This window comes from Ambystoma mexicanum, chromosome 12 (assembly GCF_040938575.1).
Source record: "Ambystoma mexicanum isolate Mex_15411 chromosome 12, UKY_AmexF1_1, whole genome shotgun sequence".
Lineage (NCBI taxonomy): Eukaryota > Metazoa > Chordata > Amphibia > Caudata > Ambystomatidae > Ambystoma > Ambystoma mexicanum.
The window spans coordinates 613699221-613720047 of NC_090936.1; the positions used below are offsets into that span (position 1 = coordinate 613699221).

General features: G+C 47.6%; 1 protein-coding gene across 1 annotated transcript in view; it reads left to right on the forward strand.

Annotated features, from left to right (window-relative positions):
* The window catches only part of LOC138514628 (T-box transcription factor TBX1-like), a 103691-nt gene that overhangs the window by 45728 nt on the left and 37136 nt on the right, over window positions 1–20827 (forward strand). The window contains exon 3 of the mRNA XM_069630073.1: window positions 4040–4343. Within this exon, the coding sequence (XP_069486174.1) occupies window positions 4040–4343 (304 nt within the window). The remainder of the gene's footprint in view (window positions 1–4039; window positions 4344–20827) is intronic.

The window sequence follows — 20827 nt, forward strand, 5'->3', positions numbered from 1 at the left end:
GAGCCTGTGCACAGATTTAAAATTGATCGAGAACTGACGGAGACTGGGGGAGTTTTAGGAAAAACTCAGCTTTCTCATTGGGTGAAAGAGCAGGAACTGGAAGGAAAGAGCAGGGTCCCCAGCAGGAAATGGCAGGTAGCCCCGTTTCAGAAGGCCCAGTGCTCCCATTGCCGAGTTCACTTCACTAGAAGAACAATCACGGACACCTAAAGTTGTGGGGTTTGGGGCACAGTGGGACATTTACTGAACACCTTTCAACAATACCGGACAGAATTAAGGTATACAGGCTGTTTGTTTGTTTTATTATTTATAATGCGCGCCAGACCCGAAGGTAGTATAGATGGAGGACACAGATCGATAGCTATTTGAAAAATGAATACTTGCCCCAACATAGACACGGAACTCAGATCTTCAGCCTCACGGAATGCACACATGCCCTGGCATAGATACAGAACTCAGATTATCAGCCTCACTGAGTGCATGCATGCCCCGGCATAGACACAGAACTCAGATCATCAGCCTCACTGAATGCACGCATGCCCCGGCATAGACACGGAACTCAGATTAGCAGCCTCACGGAATGCACACATGCCCCGGCATAGACACGGAACTCAGATTAGCAGCCTCACGGAATGCACACATGCCCCGGCAAAGACACGGAACTCAGATTATCAGCCTCACTGAATGCACGCATGGCCCGGCATAGACGGAACTCAGATTAGCAGTTTCATTGAATGCACACATGCCCCGGCATAGACACGGAACTCAGATTAGCATCCTCACGTATGGCACACATCCCCCGGCATAGACACAGAACTCAGATTATCAGCCTCACTGAATGAACGCATGCCCCGGCATAGACACAGAACTCAGATCATCAGCCTCACTGAATGCACGCATGGCCCGGCATAGACACGGAACTCAGATTAGCAGTTTCATCGAATGCAGGCATGTCCCGGCATAGACACGGAACTCAGATTATCAGCTTCACTGAATGCACGTATGCCCCGGCATAGACACGGAACTCAGATTATCAGCCTCACTGAATGCACGCATGGCCCGGCATAGACGGAACTCAGATTAGCAGCCTCACAGAGTGTACACATGCCCCAGTTTTGGTATAAAAGAGAGATTTCAATCAATGAGGAAGGCACACATGATGCAGCATAGCTAGAGGAGACAGGCTAACATTTGCCATAAGGATTCACATATCTGTAGATACACTGCAATTAGAAGACATGGTTTTAAAGTGGTTTTGCCACAAATGTGCCAAAAAGCACCTGACATTCTGGTTTGCAATATACAAGCGAATTAAATTAAGAGTGAATTAAATCCCATTTAGAGGCTGACAATTTTGAAATATTTAGGGATTGGCAATTTTAACAGTTTAGGCACAAAATGATTAAATGTGGTGCCCAGGATTGAACACTTTGGTTAAGTGGCGAAGCTGGGATTTGAGACCAGTCTGCACTTGATCCCATTTTTTCCCGGTTCTCCTCATACAGCAAGGTGCAATCGTTTGTGAATGTTTGGTTTTCCTAAAGTAAAATGAATTATCTGTTTTGTAGACATAACTTGGAAAGTGCACTAATCACAAAAATCATTGTGGCAATATTGAAGAAAGATCCATACAGGGTAATGTTATCCAAAAACAGAATAATTGAACATGTATTTTCACTGTCATGAAGGGAAGTCTGAAAGTGCCAAAATGCTAATTTACTCCAGCCAAAAAGATCTAGCCTGAGTTTTACTGCTGCATTTTAAAGGTTTAAATAAATCCAACATAAAACTGTGATATGTTCACCTGCTTACTTGATTGTTGACGTATGCATGCAGTTTATTCTGGATGATGTGAAGACCATTTGAAATGGCGGACAAATGACATCTGGTCCTCGTGTCAAGCAGGCCTGAGAATAGCTTTGCTAGAGGCATGTAGGCGCTATGAGCACATGGTTATATAGCGAAAAAACTGCAGCTAAGTGAACAGATTGTTTTATTTTGCACGCTTTAAAAAAAGATGGATTTGGAAAGGCCGCTCTGTGACCGCACATAGCAGTCTTTCTAAATCGCACTGGCATGCCCCTGCCGCACACGAGTGCGCACAGGGGCTGACGGGCACGTCGCGACCGGAAGACCAAAGACACGGCCGAAACGGGTACGCGTGTTTGTTTAGACATGTCTGTGTGTATCTTGAGGTGTGTGTGTGTGTCTGGGAGTGTGTCTGTCTGTCATGGGAGGGGGATTTAGGATGTAGTTTTTCGAGGGGTGCAGGCAGTGAAAGAAACGCTGGGTTTTAAAGATAGAGGGTGGAGGGTGGGGGTTTGGATGAAGAGGGCTGGGGGGGGGAGTCAAACCCCTGCGAAAAGAGAAAAATGTTGAATATTGCGGGCCGCACCAAATCGGCAGTAAAATAATGTGTCTTTATGGTGTGCGGCCTGCGATATTTGACATTTTGACATATAACCAAAAAATTATCTGTGTAGGAAAATAGTGCTGTGTAAGGGATACAGTGAGAGGGTCCACAATTCTGGAGATCCCTAAATTCTAGGGGAATGGACTATTAGGGAAGACTTGGAAGGATGTAAAGAGAGGGGATACAATGTGTTAGAGGTTAGCGAGGCAAATGCCTGCGACATTAAGACAACTTTCACCTGCCTGGGACCCCTGAGACTCAAATCACCTACACTAAATAAAAGAGCGAGCTTAAAATGTCATCACAACGGGAGACGCCAAACATCTTCACCCATGACAACATGGTCCTGTACACTGAGATAAGATGAGCTTCCCTGGATCACAGCATTGCTTGTCCAGTGGCAGAGCCTTGATAGTGAGTGTGGCTTGGCTGTCTCAATTCCTCCTCCCGATCACCTCTCACACCTAACACATTGGGACATTCAAGTTCGACTGTACGGGAAGAAAATGGTGCTAACAGAATTACTGCCACTTTATGGCCCGTTTCCTGCACCACCAGATGACGAGGTTGTAGCCAAAGTAGAGGAATCACTGCTAGCAAAAGGCTGGAGGCAAATCCTTCACTTTACCTCGCACCATTGGTTGAATTATGGCGGTGGAATTATCACTTGCGGTAAATCTGCCAAAATCCCCAGCGAGTCCTAGAGATTCCACAAAATGGGGAGCAACACTACCCCAAATATAATCCCTTGGTAAATCTATAGGGCCTTGTGCCGGTAATGCTGAACAAGTCGGACGGTGATTCCGATGGAGTTACTGCCACGCTGGGAGCGAGACCCATTGGGCCTCATTAAGAGTTTGGAGGTAAGGGCATGGCTGCCTCCGAACTCGGGTCCCTGGTCCCTGAATGGGGAAATACCGGGACATTCCGACTTTGGAGGACCCCGGACCATCCCCATTCCCAATGGGATTGGGGAGCATGTTAACAACGGCCCGCTCTTTAAATGCTAGTCCCCTGGAACCACAAAGGACGTCTGGTCCAAGTATGAGGTTTTGCAGGAGAGAGAGAGAGAGAGAGAGAGAGAGAGAGAGAGGGGGAGGGGGAGGGGGAGGGAGAGGGAGAGGGAGAGGGAGAGGGAGAGGGAGAGGGAGAGAGAGAGAGAGGTTAAGAACAAAGCCTTAGCAGCACAATCTAAAATACCAAGATCTGTGTTAGTTATATTTTGTAAAATAAGTGCACTGCCTTCTTTAGACCAGGCAAAGTGGGGTGCCTGGGCCCTTTTCGAACATCCCATAAAGACGTCTCTGGCCACACCGGTTAGCGAAGGCCAATAGGAGGCATGGTGGAGGTGGGTGGCGGTGGATGGGCAGCCGGCAGTGCTGGTGGTGGCTCTACCTGTAAATCGAGCGGTGCTGGCAGGCTTTGTAAAGGGTGGCAGAGGCATTCTTTGCCATCCTCTAAATCGTCCCCAAAGATTCCATGAGACGGCTGAGGCTCAGACTGCAGCAAAAGGTGTTTCACATGGAGTCTGCGTCAGAGGTGCTATGTAGACTATGGGATGTCGCTACATTTGCACGCACCCCATTTCCTTGCCATCCACATAACTCATATTTTTCTTCTGTCCAGTCTTCACAGCCACCAGCTTGAGCATCCTGACCTCGGCTGAGTCCTACCCAGTGCCCACCAGTCCTGACTGGTGCCCCGGCGTGAGCCCAGCCTGCCCACCACAGGCCTATGGCAGATACTGTGCCCCCGGACTGGACAGTGGTGAGAGCGGTGGGGCAGTCCTGACAGAGGGGCTTCGCCGAGGACCCAGGGACACTCTGAAGAACCCCCGGGTGATGGGCGTCAGCGTGGAGCTAGAGATGCAGTCCCTGTGGGGGGAGTTTGACCGCCTGGGCACAGAGATGATTGTGACGAAAGCAGGACGGTAAATCATTTCATTTGTATTGTAGTTATTCTTTACATAACACATACTGTCTTATCTGGAACTTCCTAGGGTGGCCCGACAATGACAATGATGTTAGTTCTAAGATAATTGTTGTGTTGTGCCTTATGGATGAGCAAGCCCCACTCTGCCTTCTTCCGCGCACCCTGATGTTCCTCTTCCTGTGCCTCTCTGTCACTCTCCCTTATATCCTCCTACTCGTCTCCCTCCTACTCCACCCACCGTCTCACCTTCTTCTCCCTAAACCTTCCTGTCTGTCCCTCTGATCTCTCTCTCTCCTGCCTGCATCCTTACTCCCACCTTGTCTGCACTTGTCTGCACTTAGCTTGCGCTTGCCACCAGCTGGCCCTATTTATCTATTATTTTATTTCTATTCTACTTATTTGTACTGCACTCCCCCCCCTCCCCCTTCCCCTTGCACTTTTTCCCTTCCCCCTACCCCTGCACTTGCACGGTCTGAATGACACCTGGCCTAGTAGGATCGTTGTCTGTCTTACCCTTGTTCCCCCCTCCCTGTCTCGTCGCGCCTTGAAACACTTGTGTATAGGCGCGTTACAAATGCCATATCATACCTCCATGCTAGAATCCCCCCACACTACTTCGACTATTCCTCCCCACCTTCTTCTAGTCACACTCCTTTCACTCTCACTCCCTACACTCCCTCTAACCTTTTCAATCTCTGACCTTGCACACAGACACACCACTCAGTACCACTTGCTCTCCCCAACCAAGATCTCACCTTTTCCACGAATTGCCACCAAGCTTCACCATCCTTGCTCCTGCTGGTCTCTTGGTCTGCCCCCTGCTTCTCCTCTGACCTCACCCAAACAACCCACACCTCCCTGTTTCCTGTGGACCCCTTAAAATCCCTTTCTTCCACTCATTGGATTTCTGGCCCTGACCAATCAGGCCCTGTCTTCCCAGCCCGGGAATGGTCACACACGTGCAAGGTTACAAATAGTGGGCTTAGCCTGACCCCTTTTCTCTGCATGGACTAGCCATGCTGTAACGATGGCGGCACACAATGCCAATTGTCTGAGTTTGTGTTAGGGGGTCGTGGTGCGGTTACTCCCAAGATAAGTGCAGGTTCACTGAGAAATTGCCACTCTATTACAAGTCCTTGGTGGTTTTATAGGCTGAAGGGGTACTGCTGCTACATGTGCCGGTGCTGGGGAGCGGTGTGCGGCACCTATAGGAAGCCTGATACGATTCTGCTTCTTCTTTTGCTGGCGTTCTATGTCACTGTTGGCTCACTCTGGCATTCACCCTGGGAGACCTCACACCCCAGGATGAGAGGACTTCCTATCTCCACGTGACAAGGTCAGTTTCATGACCTTGTCACAGAAGTTTCCCTGAGCCATTCTCCAGATGAAGGGGCAGATACAAAGACCTTCAGAGGTTCCAGCCTAGTAATATATTGCAATATAGTGGTCATTTGATACTGATGCTCGCCCAAATGGGTATCACCTATTGTGTCCTTGCCTGGGGTTCTAGAGCCTGGTCTGGAATTTGGAGTAAGCGGGAGCAGGAAGCACACACTAGAATGAAGGTAAGGAACGGCCAGTGAGGTGGGGTTGTGGTGTGACTGAAGACGCCTTCCCCTAAGACGTTTCTGTCTGGCAGGAAACCACATGTTTCTGTTTTGTTTGGTGGTCCTTGGTAAGATTACTGTTAGATAGCTAGGTGTGTGGCTGTGGAGAGCTTTGATGCTACATGGTTTTTAAAAGGCATTCTCAGGTTGGCAGGCAGGGCGCAGTCAGGGGACTGGTGGGTGGGGGGTGGCGCGATGAGATCCTGCCTCTTAAACTTATATTTCTATTTAATGAGGATACCATTTTTTTTTTTTTACTGGAAACACAAAAGGAACCAGTGGTCAGCAGGTCGGGAGGGGGAAGGGCAAAAACAAAAGAAATAATCCGGCCAGTTAATGATGACGGGTGTATGTCTTGCTTCATTTATATTATTGTCTGTTTAGAAAACAGACTAAAGACGCCATCTTGCTTAATGTTTGCTCTGCTTCACTGTGTTCTGGTTAGCATGGACTAAAGCCCCCTTTCCTTGTTTGGTGATCTGCTCTGAATAAATGCCAGACTAAGCTTGTTTAGACTTCTTACACTGTGTTCTGAATCATGCTGTGTCTTATTGCCTCCATACTGTACACTGGCATGGAAGTGGCGCAGACTCGGTACACTGCATTGCTTGTACTGTGATATTGCTCACTCCCAGACTGAGATCATTGCAGGTCCCATGCTGTATTTTATTGCCTTCATACTGCATACTGCACTGGAAGTGGCGTAGACTCGGCACACTGCCTTGCTTATACTGGACTGCTGCTCACTCCCAGACTGAGATCATTGCAGGTCCCATGCTGTGTCTTATTGCCTTCATACTGTATACTGCACTGGAAGTGGCGTAGACTCGGCACACTGCCTTGCTTATACTGTGATATTGCTCACTCCCAGACTGAGATCATTGCAGGTCCCATGCTGTGTCTTATTGCACTGGAAGTGGCGTCACTGGCGTAGACTCGGCCCATTGCCTTGCTTATACTGTGATATTGCTCACTCCCATACTGAGATCATTGCAGGTCCCATGCTGTGTCTTATTGCCTCCATACTGTACACTGCACTGGAAGTGGCGTAGACTCGGCACATTGCCTTGCTTGTACTGTGATATTGCTCACTCCCAGACTGAGATCATTGCAGGTCCCATGCTGCATTTTATTGCCTTCATACTGCATACTGCACTGGAAGTGGCATAGACTCGGCACACTGCCTTGCTTATACTGGACTACTGCTCACTCCCAGACTGAGATCATTGCAGGTCCCATGCTGTGTCTTATTGCCTTCATACTGTACACTGCACTGGATGTGGCGTAGACTCGGCACACTGCCTTGCTTATACTGTGATATTGCTCACTCCCAGACTGAGATCATTGCAGGTCCCATGCTGTGTCCTATTACCTCCATACTGTACACTGCACTGGAAGTGGCGTCACTGGCGTAGACTCGGCCCACTGCCTTGACTACGTAGACTACAAATAGTCCCTTCTCCATTTCCATGGCGGCCTGCTGAAGAAAGAAACTGAACTGTGGGGGACGAGGAGCTCTGACCCACAGAAGGGGAGTCTTTGTCGTTTGTGGGTAAGGACCTGGCGAGGGCCAATCAGATAGTTTGATACCATCTGATTGCCCCTCGCCGGGTACTAATATTGTATGACTTCTTAGACTCTGCTTGTTGCATTTATGCTGTGCTGAGCTTTGAAATAGCATGGGCTGAGCACATTACATTGCTTATTGGTGTGCACCAAATATACTGCACTGAGCTCATCACATCCATGAACTGTGCTGCAGGTTTTATACAACTCTGCATGTTAAACAACATTCACTGAGCATGCTACCTTTGTTTACACTGTCTTTCATTTAACATCTCAGGCTGTGCTCAGTTTTCATTTTCCTATATAGGCTTGCAGCATTTATACTGTGTAGCTGCTGTAATCATCACAGACTGAGCATATTGCACTGCTTGGCTCATTCTGCACTTGGATCTCCTGCGCAAAGCCCTTTTTTCTGTGTGTTGTGAGTTGCTTTTTAGGCGTCCCAAGCAAGCCCAGTGCATGGTGCATGCTGTTGCTCTCCTGGACTTCCCCAGACGCAGCACTGCCTGATCTCTCACTGTGAGGCAAACCTCTGTAATCATAGCTCTGCCTTATTTCAGATGTTGCACAGAGATAGACTGATCTAACTTTCCGTGGGCCTACTCAGCATATCACAGAGCCAGCTGCTTTCACTACAGTGGCAGGAAAGTGCACTGCTTAGATCAAACCTTTCCTATTTGCTGTTGGAGGTCCCAATTGCATTTCTGTTATCCTTCCTGCTGCCTGCATCTGATCCCATGCCCATAGTGATGCTTTCCCTGCACACAAAGCTTTCACAGGATAGGTTAACTAACTTATTTTGCCGCCCGAGATCCTTGTGCGAGCAGTTTAATTTCTTTCAATGCCTGAGTCCTGGGAAATGGATTGCACAGCTAGACTGATTTATCGAATTTCTCACTATCCAGTTTTCAAAGAAAATGCTCTAAGAAGCTACTCACAGCTACTCCCTTGATCCCTCACCATTGAAGATAATCCCCAAAGCTGATGGGAGTTGTAGTCCAAAATATCTGGCGAGGTTACAGTCGCTCGTTCTAAATCATATACAAAGGTAAGTACTAAAGCAGATCTGCACCCTCTCTTGCCTATCTCCCCACCATTTATTTTGGATTTACCTCACCCAAATCCCTCAGCTCTACCCCAAGACACGCCACATATGCCAAGAAATCACAAAAACAGTCAGGTCAGAAGAAAGGAGAAAGAAAGCAATGTAACCAGCCGTTGCAACTCTGTCAGATCAGCCAACCAAGACATCTGGAGGCAAACCAGTGCCACACATCAAAAGACTACTAGCAACCCAAATACCAAGATGGCTCCTTAAGCACCCACCCAAGGCAAGCTACTTTGGCCAGGCCACCAGGGTCAGACTGGGGCAAGAAATAGGCCTGGTCACCCAAAGAAAAAGTGGCCCACGCCTCTCCTCACGATCCTTGACCTCTGATGACATCACCGGACGTGATGCCATTTTACCCCACTCCAAAGTGACATCCGGGGAACCAATGAAACATGACCTTTCACCCCTTGACAAAACAGGAAGTGGCATCAAATAGCATTGTTCCTAAGTACACTAAATTACTGTGAATCCAAGCAGACGTCCAAGGCCAAATGATATGTTATTGTATAGCACTTACGCTTAAGCTCTTTTTTATAGAACAAATATTCATACAATATCACCCAACCTGTGCTGGAACTGATTTATCGACCTAAGAAGGATGAAAGGCTTTTTGAAAAAAAAAGAAAAAAAAAATCTCCTTTCAGGCATGGCCAGAAACCGACCCCACCCACCAGGGATGATTTCAGCCCGGCTACGGGCCAAAAGGCCGTGGGCCCAATCCGACCATGCAGCCACCATACTTCAGACCAAAACCATTTTGTGGAGCAGTAGGTCACAACCTTATCCCAACAAGCCTGGTCACAGGCACGCCATCAACCAACCGATTGGACACAAGACCCTCATCACAAGAAAACCAGAAACAATCATAAACAAACGCAGAGGAACCTAAATAGAACCTACTCAGCTTTCTTTTGAAAATAAAAGCTTTAACCATGAAGTCAGGGAATCCATTGAAAGCAGCAATATACGGCTTAGGGATGGGAGAGCCAGGCAGGGCTTGAGCCCGCTCGGGCCTCGTGGCTAGCTCTGACTTAATTCAAGGTTCAAGCCAATGACATGACAAATCCCGAGCCTCGCCCGCCTCCTCCCTCACACCCAAAAAACTGTTGCAGACAGTGTTTTGGAGATCTATCATTTTTAAGCTTCATCCCTCTCCTAGTGAGAGCCACTGCACTTTTTGCTGGACTTCTGGACCTTATTCTCTCAATCCTGAATGAGTGAAGCCTTTTCCCACTCTTTCCCACTCTTTCATTCTTGTGACCTCTGTCTTTTGGAACTCTATTCTTTACATTCTCCCTACACTATGGAGTCTGTCTGCTCCATAGCTCTTAAAGGCATCTGCGTATTTACTACTGTAGCAGACAGCTCCTTCAGGGCAGTGTTGCTGGGGTCCCTTAGGGCCCTCTTTTGAGATTCTTTTTCTATATCCTTGAGTAACTACAGTTCTCAAGGACAGAGAGGCACTTAGTATCTCTGCCAAAGCTCTAGTCTGAGAGATTGGCACCCACCACCTTCAGTGGAGTGCCAAAGGGATACCTAGTATCCCCCTTCTCTCTGCTCCTGTGACGTTTTAGTCACATAGACACTCTCCTAGTTATGGCTGGTGGCAGTGGACATGTTCTACCAACCATTGCATAGTTTTTATACCGCAGGCTATGTCCATAGCCTCTATAGTGCACAATAGGGGCACCCAAGTACCAAGTTGGGACCTCCCTTCTTTTTTCACCAATTCTAGTGTGGTTGTTCTTTGTTAGCCCTTCTTCAACCATTCTGGGAGGGGGAGGTCAGTGTGTGTGTTTTGCCTTTGGCGGGAACCCTTGGGTGTCCCCGCCTAGGCTCCAGAGTGTCTGGCAGGCAGGAAGTAGGCGAGGAGTCTTCCACCCCCTGTCCTTTGTCTGTCAGAGTGCCTGAATAGGACCAGCTTCCACAGAGGGTCTGGCTGTCTTGATTGGACAGCCAAACGCCCCGTTCTGTAAAATGCTGAGCGAGATTGCAGAGAAGTGTGTACTGTAACTGTATAAAATGTGGGGCTTCTGGAGTGAAAAGCAAGTTGACCACTAGAAGGTGAAGTAACCGAAGAAGAAGACAAGAGACACCTGCAGACCTTTTGCAACACAGTGATGTGACTAATGCTATCCTGACCCCGTATTCTTTGTGACAGAGGATCTCCGAAGAGGACGACTCCTTCCCTTTGGCTGGTGGGAACAACCAGTCACAATCACAAGACAAACTTTGCATTGAGCCATCTCCTGAGGTCGTAGGAGTTTCCAGAGCTGCGCAACCCCAATACCAGTAGACCTGCTGTCCATTTCGAGTGCATCGTCGTGGAAAAGCAGAATCTGTCAAAATCTTTGCTGAACCTGTAAGGACACTCCAGATATCAGGTCCAACTCACCCAAATCCCCTCATCCATGTGTGGGACTGCAGGAAGCGAAGAAGATTGACCGGGCGATCTGTGTCCATTGTTGGTGCTGCAGAAAAGGTGCAAAAACTGCACAGTGAACCAAGAAGTTGCTGAACGTCATGCCCCAGGCCGTCCATCGAGACTGCTGCTGCGAGATCCCATCCATTGCCCTGCCTTCCATCACCAGACCAAGTAATCTGGAGGTAGAGTCCAGAGCTGTAACATCACGGGGCATCCAGCACAAACATTTTCTTCTAACCTAAGGTACTTTGGGGAAAAAGGTATTGTTTACCTGATTCCAAGAAGTCGCTCCAGAGCATTGGAGTGCACCTAGAAGTATCCAGAGTCACCCTCTCTTTCCTCCGACTCAAGCCGCTGCTTGCGTCCCTTCCTCGAGTCCTTTAACTGGTCTCCCTTGTTATTTGTTAACTTGCCGCTTCTATAACACTACAGACTGGAAGAAATGCACAGGAACTCTTCATATTCTGCTGCTTGTTAAGGCTTTGAGCCCTCTCCGAACTGCCTTTAGCTAGGGTTGCATTTTCGGACTCGAAGGACTTACTGAGCGAAGAATCTCTCTCTAGAACCTTGAGCCAGCCTACTGTTACACTAACTAACCATTTTCCTCCCTGTAAGTGACTTTACTATATGTGTTTGCAGAGTAAATGTATTACTGAATGAACTGTTAAAAACCACAGGTGCGCATAGCAACCGATAATACAATAACATTGTATTTTCCCTTTCTAATGCAAAAGTGGGTGTCCTTTGAAGTGTATTCTAAAGTATTCTAGTGTACATGTCTAAAGTAATTAAATTGATTATGGTGATTAAAGTGATTCTGGTGCATATATAATAAATATATAATTTTATATAAATCATAAGTGTAACAGTTTCTTTGGTGTGCATATATAGCTAAGGTTCAGTGTGCTTACCTACAGCTCACATCTTCCTCTTACGATAAGCCTGACTGCTCTGCCTCTCTACCAATGTCCTGAGTTAGTACAGACTGATACTAAGAATTGGAGATTTACAAACCACTCGGATAGCTTACTGAAGTCTTATTACCAATAGGACTTTAGGAAAACTCCCCTAACAGACGGCCAAATTGCCTTCATTTGAAGAGCCGTGAATAGTACCATATTGTTTACAATGCTGCGTTACAAATAAAAAAAACTCTGTAATTGGCAAATGATTGCTAACAGTGCCACCCAGTGGGCAAAAGCATTCGAGCACACATACCAAACATTGTAACAGAGGAGTTTATATGAATACTTGCCAGGCGCCGGTTCAGGATCGCCAACTCATGAAATCTGGGCTGCAGCGTTCTCAATTAAATGTAATCGAGATGTCCCGCACCCTACAGGTAAGGAAAGTGGCGATGTGAAGAGCATGGGGGCGCAGGTCCAGTTTTCTGTCTTTATCCTGCCTTTGCCCGATGTCAACACAGTATTCTCCCAGTACATTTATTGATGTAAGTGAATTTGTTCCTGGGAGGTCTAGTTGTCCTATTTCATAAAACTATTAAAAAAATGAAGCCTGTGCTTTACACTTGTGCCAAAATCTTGCAAATCATGTGCGCCGCGAAGACTCTGCGTGAGCCTGCGGCACACATTTTTCTGCGCACTCTGCGAATTCATGGAATTGTTTGCACAAAGTAACTGTAAACGCAATTCGTGGCCAGAATTCCCCTAACACACCCCCATGCAAAGCCAAAACAGCCAGAAACTGATACCTTTGCGTGCTCCCTGAGCGTGAATACATGTACCCTGAAAACAGTGCGTGTGGTCCCCCGCAAGCAGGCCTGCATCTCAGGGACCCTGCGCAGGGTCTCCCGTAACTGTTACCGGCACCCGACAACATGCGTACGATTTATCATAACTCTGATAAAACTCAGGAAAAGTGTGTGCGAACCCCCTTAAACCGTTCCTGCACCCTGCTACTCTGCATACATGCACCCCTAAATTAGACCGCAACCCGGCTGCGCGCACACACCCCTAAATCCGACACCCGATATTACCTCTGTGCAGTGAATCCTATGCGGAAGTGTCTTTATGCCTGCCTTCAGATGGCGGATATTATGGGGCTTTGCATGGCCATTGCCCTGACGGGAGGTTGCGCGGTCGGATCCCTGAATATGTATTGTTCTGCACAATAGTGGGCGTGCAATGGACAGCTTGTGGGCCACCCCTTATAATGCACACATTTTCCCTTCGTCTTCCTCATTTTCTGCGTTCTGTCCCATACCCTGCCCTCTGCACAAGCCACGTCCACGCTCTGCGTGGTGTCTCGCGCAAGGCACTCGGCCTCTCGCAGTGATCTGCCGAGCCTGCACGAAGTCCACACAAAGTATGAAAAAGTCCAGCGCAGTCTATTCCATGAATCGACAAACAGGATTTCGTATGTGGTTTGGCGTGCTAAGTCACGATTTTCCATGCAGATATTTCCATGAATCGGACCCTTAATATCTGGAGCTTGCAGCGCTGTCACCCTGCAGTTTAATTCCAAGCTGCTTGTGATTTGGTGCAGCGCACATGTAGAATACCGAGCAACAATGGGCTTCATTACGGGTCCGGCGGTAACCGTGCTGGCATTGCTGGCAGGTTGCCGCCGGACCCGTAATGATTTACCATTGCCTGATTTCCAGGTAACACCGGGGGATTACAACCCCGACGATCTGGGAAGTCAGACTCCGGCAAATGGTAAGTCGCCATTCCCATAGAGTCTTATAGGACTAGGAAAAGTATGTGGGTGGGTGCCGTTCTGCCTGGCAGGTCTGACCTTTCAGGACGGCTCCCGCCCACAGCGTTGTAATATGCCGGTCCGGAAATAACAGTGCTGGTAAGCTTACCGGAACCGTTGTTTCCGGAACGGCATAGTTGTAATGAGGCCGAGTGGGCCCCATTACAAGTTTGGCGGTAGCCTTGCTGGTAAAACCAGCAGGCTGCCACCAAACTTGCAGATTTTCCCAGCCCCTGGCAATGGGCCATTACAACCCTGGCGGACCCTGTATTTCCCCATTGCCAGGGGCCAGAAACTTTTACTTCCCATTCCCATTTGAGCCCCATAGAGCTCAATGGGAATAGGGAGATCGGATGATGCCGGTGCATCCGACATGCCCTGCTCGCGTGTGATGTTCCACCCACCAGGTCCGACCTGGCGGGTGTCAAGGCACCCGTGAGCAGAGCTTGTAGTTTGCCGGTCCGTTAGTTACCATAGTTACAGGACCAGCAAACTTGTAATGAGGCCCAATGTCTCGGTTTTGGGATAAGCAGTTGATGTTGTTTCTTCCAATAACGGTGCAGTCCTAGACACGACCTATGCAAGGGCTTAATTCATGGAACTTTTAGCGCAGTGCAAGGTCACTTTGCACTGCCACCAATCACGCTGATTCACTTAGCGCTGCCATTTGTATTTTTGTAGTACAAAGTTACTCTGCACTGGTGCAAAGTCACTTTACACCGCGCTAAAGGTTCCATGAATGAAGTCTTGTGAGAACGTCATACTTAGTTCTAGTTGGCACTACCTAGAAGTACATTTTCATAGATGGTAAAGTACACAATCGACTCAGCTGAGTTAGTCAACTAACAGCAGAATGGGTTTATTCCGTCCGGTCCGTCAGCTTATCGTGTCCTCAGAGGTAGAAGGCAAGTAATAGCTTCATTGAAACTGCAATTAAGCAGCATGTATATTGAAAAACGATATGCATGTCCTCTATCGCACCTACAACTGAAACTTTGTTCCCAATCTGACATGCTCACTATCCTGATGGTCTGGTTGAACCTGCCTGGCCTCTCTGTACTAAAGCATTCAAGAGAAACCCTTGTGAAATCTCCAACCATTTTGTTGAAACCGTTCTCATCCATTTGGAGCACAGCAGTGGGAGGGAGCAATGTGTGCACCCCACTCAACTTTAAGCATCAGACCCAGTCATCTCACGGGCTGCATCCCAGCACCTGTGCCAGTGTCAGGACTTTTAAAACATTTCACCTAAATGACCCTCTCCAACTTCAACAGCCACCCCTCTGTGGCTCGTGCAGAGAAAGCTCCATTAAGGCAGCAGCTCCCCTGCAGGCTATCCTAGACTCAGTGCTGTAATGTATCAGCCTGATCAGGGGAGTTGCTAGGTCTGGAAAAGACCCGGGGCTAAGCTGATGTTGGTACTGTTGGGACTGGGGGCTAGCTATTCTTTTGGCTGTAGCTCCTGAGATTCTATCTGGGGCTACAACCAAAAGATCAGGGGCTATAGCCCTCTTAGCCCCCCCCCAGCAACGCCCCTGAGCCTGATACAACACATAGGCCCTCATTGTAAGTTTGCCCGTCTTGAAAAAAGTGGCGATAACAATGGTTACAGGTACCTTTTCCGGACCGGCAAACTACAAGTCTGCGGGTAGGGGCAGTGAGCTACCAGCAAGCCTGACCTGCCGGTAGTTCAAGCCCCTACCGGCAGATTTTTCACTGAAGTACCGGCACCATTACTAACTATAGTAATGTCAGTGAAAATACTATTATATGCCATTGAGATGATTTTTTTTGTTTGGGCAGAATTCCATTTTGGCGGGTCAGCTGAATCTTTTTATGAGGCCACTAACCGCCTTTGGTTTTCTTGGATCTTTGACTCATTTCTGCGCTCACGGGGACTTCTACTGAAGCCCGCTTGCTAGTACCACCCTGTTTGCCATGTTTTCCTTTGGAGCCCATAAGGCTCCTTAGAGCAGGCTGCTTCTGAAGCATCTCATTTTGGCCCCAAGTTGATTATAACATACTAGATTGTTTTTTTGTGGACTAGGTTAGTGGCAGCTCTAATTTAGTTTTGGCTTTGCCGGTGGTGTAGTCAGTTTTACTGCATTGGTTGACCAATGCACTTTCACGGTTGCCATTACAGTCCTAATGTATTCTTTAAGTTAATTTTGTTTTGGGCCGTTGCTTTGTTTAGAGAAACCACCCAAAAGGGATGAGGGTCAAACGTGGGCTCACCCAGAACCCATCCCTGAAATCTCTGCGGTGGTTTACACTGGTTTGGACTAGACGCTTGTCTTAGACAGGCCCAGAGATACCTCTGAGGGTGAATCTTTGTGGGTTACATGTGACTTTATCAAATGAAAAAACAAAGAATCAATTTTTAACCAAATAAAAAACATCTAAAGAAAATAATGAATTTTGTTTTTCGTTGTTTTTGGGGGGGTCCCCACCAATTCCCCCTTTATTAAAAATACTTTTCCCCCACCCTGTAAACCACTATTCCCATTCCCAACCACATTTAATTAGACTTCTTAAATTCGTTATTTTTTGCCGATTTTTTTTGTCCAAGATTGCGTTCTTTGTTATCTATTCGATAGCATCACTGAATACCACTTTGTGTACCTTTGTGCGAAGGAATGGCTGGCTTAGGCCAGACCATGAGTCAATGGGTATACCTAGCAGAAGCCCTGGCCTACTTCAGTCTGCTGGAATTAGGCAGGTTTACTCATCTGCTTTGCTGGAGGATTTTGCCAGAAATCTGCACTGCCTGATTTTTACGAGCAGGTCTTGCCATACTGGCTGAGCCGGGCTGGGACCTTCGACCTGTACGGTAGCTCCGGTTTCATCTTTTGGCTGCTGCATGCCCCCCCCCAGGGCTGTTCCTCATTCCCCCTGGTCCTCCTCAGTGAATGGGTTGGTGGGCTTTTTTTCATATTTACCCACTGGGGTCTCCTGGGTCTGTGGTAGTGGGTTTTGACAGTTCCCTTCTACCATGGTTCGCCGTTGACTTTCATTGGCCTGAATCCTGCTCTGCTTACTTTCTTCTGGGAACTTATGAGTTTGTAATTTAGAGCTGGAACATTTTGCTAGGGTCTCTGCTGGCTTCCACAGGAGTTGGTTGCTGCCCTTTCCAGACCCTTTGCCGTAGAACTCAGGCTTACCTGACTTTATAACAGCGGCTCTGCCGATTGTATTTGTCCTATTGATTCCTATGGGGAATGTTTCACAACTCTGAAAACCCCTCCAAAATGACTTTTGAGGGTATTTATCTGAACATTTAAATTTGTCCTGGGCCCCTGGCGTGTTCTACAAGAGAGTATAAGTTTAGCATATACCACAGATTTATTATACATTTTAAATCACTATATTCAAGCCCTCCCTACTGAAATGTAAACAGCTGTGTATTACTGCTGGTTATTTTTGTGTTTAGTGACTAGGAGTGTGATCTGACTTCATGGGTCTGGTATTGTAAGCCTTAACTTATTATGAACTTCGGTGCACCTATGGGTCTTGTTGGCTAAGCCTTAACCCATTTCCATCCCTCTGGGCACTGTATCTAATATATGGCCTAAATGTTTTCTATCAATTGTACGGTGTACGAGAGGATGAGGCCATTACTGTGACTACTCATGTGTGGCATTCTGGGTCCTGGTCTTGACACTGTGAATGCCTTTTTACTGTTATCTGGGATTTCCTTTGACTCCCCTCCCTTTACCCTTTTATGTACTGTGCCCACTATCAGGTAGTGGGCCGGGCATACATTTAGCTTAGGTGCGGGAAGGGTCTGCCTATGACCCGTTTCTGTTCTTATACATACACTGGCCCTCATTCCGAGGTTGGCGGTAACCCACTGGTGCCACGACCCAGAAACACCGAATCCGCCACCTGACGTTCCGGTGGCGCGTGAAGTCAAGCGGTGGTTTTGGTAACTCCCCATTCCCGTGGCATCCCCTAGGACTCCATGGGAGTGGGGAGACGGAAGCACCGGCACCGTTGCTAACAGTGCCGGTGCTTCTGTGAGAAGTCTCCCTGCAGGAGCTGTTGGGCCCGGCAGGTCTGAGGCTGCCGGCGCAACGGCCCCTGCAGGCAGACTCATAGTGTGGCAGTTCAGAAACAAGGGTGCCGGTAAGATTACCGGCACCCTTGATTCTGGAACGGCACACTTGGAATGAGGTCCACTGTGTCTTTCTGGGTATCATGTTAAACCCAAAGTACTTATTTGACTGTACAAGCATCCTCCATGATTTCATACTGAAGAGTATATGTTTCAGTCTACCAGTGTGGTACATTCTCTGTGGGTAACTATTGGCAATAACTGTGCCTCACTACTAGCCTACCCCCTCCCCTGACAGAAACCTGACTTCTCGACTAGTATAGATACCAATTTAGAGAGCTTGGTTTATGTTTTGGTTGGAAACCCAGTCTTGCCTTTATGTCAGGTGGTTTCACATCCTTTAGCAGAGGGTTGTGGATGCCTCTCCTTAATATATATATATATATATATATATATATATATATATATATATATATATATATATATATATATATATATATATATTTTTTTTTTTTATTTGTATCTGGCTTAAAATAAAAACCTTTCAATTCATCAACAGCAAACATCACACGGAAAACACAATTTCAAAGCATCAATTCATCATATTCATAGTCTTGATAAAACCGGCCCCTCCCTAATAATTACCATGAATTATGATGTCACCATCATTTGACTGTCATTAATGCTGCGTTAACATCTTGGACCTGATTTGATACCCTCTCGCCTCGGCGACCCAGACATCACCTTTTAAGTCTGCGAGTCACAAAGGGCAGTTGCAGGGTGGGCCAGGGGGGGCTCTCTGTGCATCTTCAAGTGTGAGGGGCATTCCGGACCCTTGATCGTGCATTGGATCACTGCCTCCATGTACGGTAGGGGGCTGGTGTCAGCTCCCTCCCACCCTGGACTCAGTTAGTGCATTTGCAGTGACTGGCTATGAAGGGCCATTATTGCAACTGCAGTGTTAACATTTCTATCTTCTTGTGGCTGGTGGAAATGGAACACAATTCAAATGACTTTATTTTGGCCAGAGAATTCTGCAGCGGTGGCAAAGACCCCTGCCACCATTGGTGATTCCACTGAGCTTGTTTTCTTGGCAGTGTGCCAAGGCGCAGGGGGAATGGGCACCAGGGGTCAAGTCCTAAAAATTAAAGTGGGGGGACTCATGAACAAACGCAAGGGAATGTGTTGTCGCCATAAATTAGCATATCAATGTGAAATATGCACATTTCCTTACATTGGCTTTGCTTAACCACCCAAATTGCACAGGACGAATGGCATTTGACGTTCATAAAAGCAACACACACACAAAACCCAGAGAGGATATTTTCTTCTAATGGTGTTTTTGAAAATGTTAAAATATGTGCATGTTTTAAACTCCAAGAACCAATACAAATGTTTTCCCTGGGACTTGCAGTACCGGAATGGGATATTTTGCCTCTAGTTGTCTGTTATTTTTCATCAGGTTATATAGTGCAGTCCTGATGTGTCCGGCCTACTAACCTGACTGCGGTTCGATCCCCGTGGTAGGCTTTAATGCATAAATTCAAAGAGGACATCCAATGTTTCTCATTTTAGCTTGGGGGGACTGAGTCCAGCCTTTGAAAAAAGTAGGGGGACTCTGTCCCCCCGCATGTACCCTCGACTTGAGCCCTGATGGGCACAGAGACTGGCGTACTTGCACGCATATTACTGACTCTTTGAATCACAGACACATTTGCAATGTCCCACTCCTTTCCCCGACATGCCCCATGTCCCACTCCTTTCCCCGACATGCCCCATGCCCCACTCCTTTCCCCGACATGCCCCATGCCCCACTCCTTTTCCCAACATGCCCCATGCCCCACTCCTTTCCCCGACATGCCCTTGTTCACCTTTGTGGATGCGCTGCATTTAAGCAGTGAATCTGTGGGCCCGATTCTTGGAACGGGGCAAAGGGACTTTGCACTGCCGAAAAGTGACTTTGCACTGCCGACACAAACCCTGATTCATGGAACTGTGCAAAGTGTATTTTTGCTGGGCAAAGTCCGGGCAAAGTCATTTTGTACTGCAAAAATGACTTTGTACTGACTTTGCGCGGACTCTGCCCTTCCATGAATCAGGGTGTTTGTTGGCAGTGCAAAGTCACTTTGCACCAGCGAAAAGTCACTTTGCACCATGCAAAGAATTCCATGAACCAGGCCCTGTGTGCATGCATTTGTGCATGTGCCTTCCCTTTTGAGAATCTGTGCACACACAGGCCTGATTCATGAAGTGTTTTATAATGGCGCAATCCCATAGGAAAACATTCCGTGAACAGAGAGAACACAGAGGTTATCTGGACTTGTACATGCGCTGTGCCAGTGGTGCAGCCAGAATTTCCCTAATCTCACTATAGGGTGGGCTTGCACTATACACACGTGGGATCCATATACCATTAAGGGATGGATGTTTATTTTATTGGATTGGATACTTTTTCACGATCCAGCGGCAGGGGCGAAGTGTGAGTTTATACAAGTTGTCTTCATTGCATTGTAAGGAATACATTGCATTGCTACCCAAGTAAATGTTACACATTGTATAACTTGTGCAAGGATGAAGTGAAGGAAGGACCCTGCCAGAATTTGAAACATATACATGCAGGTCCCCAAAGAGCTCTGGAGATCTACAGTGCATATTTACGTACCTAGCCTGTGCCGGGGTAGGGCTGGATTTCCCCTGATTCCGAATCTGACGAAAATCTTCTCTACAGATACAGAATTTGTGAAAACAAAAAGGCCAGGCCCAGGTCCAGCCGCCATGATTCACTGCACCTGCAGAGATCAGCTGTTCCCCGGGCTGGGACACATTGCACGCGGAAAGCAGCTCTGCTCGGGCGTATCGCTTTAGCTACAGTGCAGTTGACGTTACATGGCTGTAGGCACAACAGGGGGAGACAGACCGGAAGCGGCGATTGTATCTTATGATGGGTGATTTGTAATGGGAGGGATGCATGGAGCTGCTTGCTGTGTGATGCAAGTGCTAA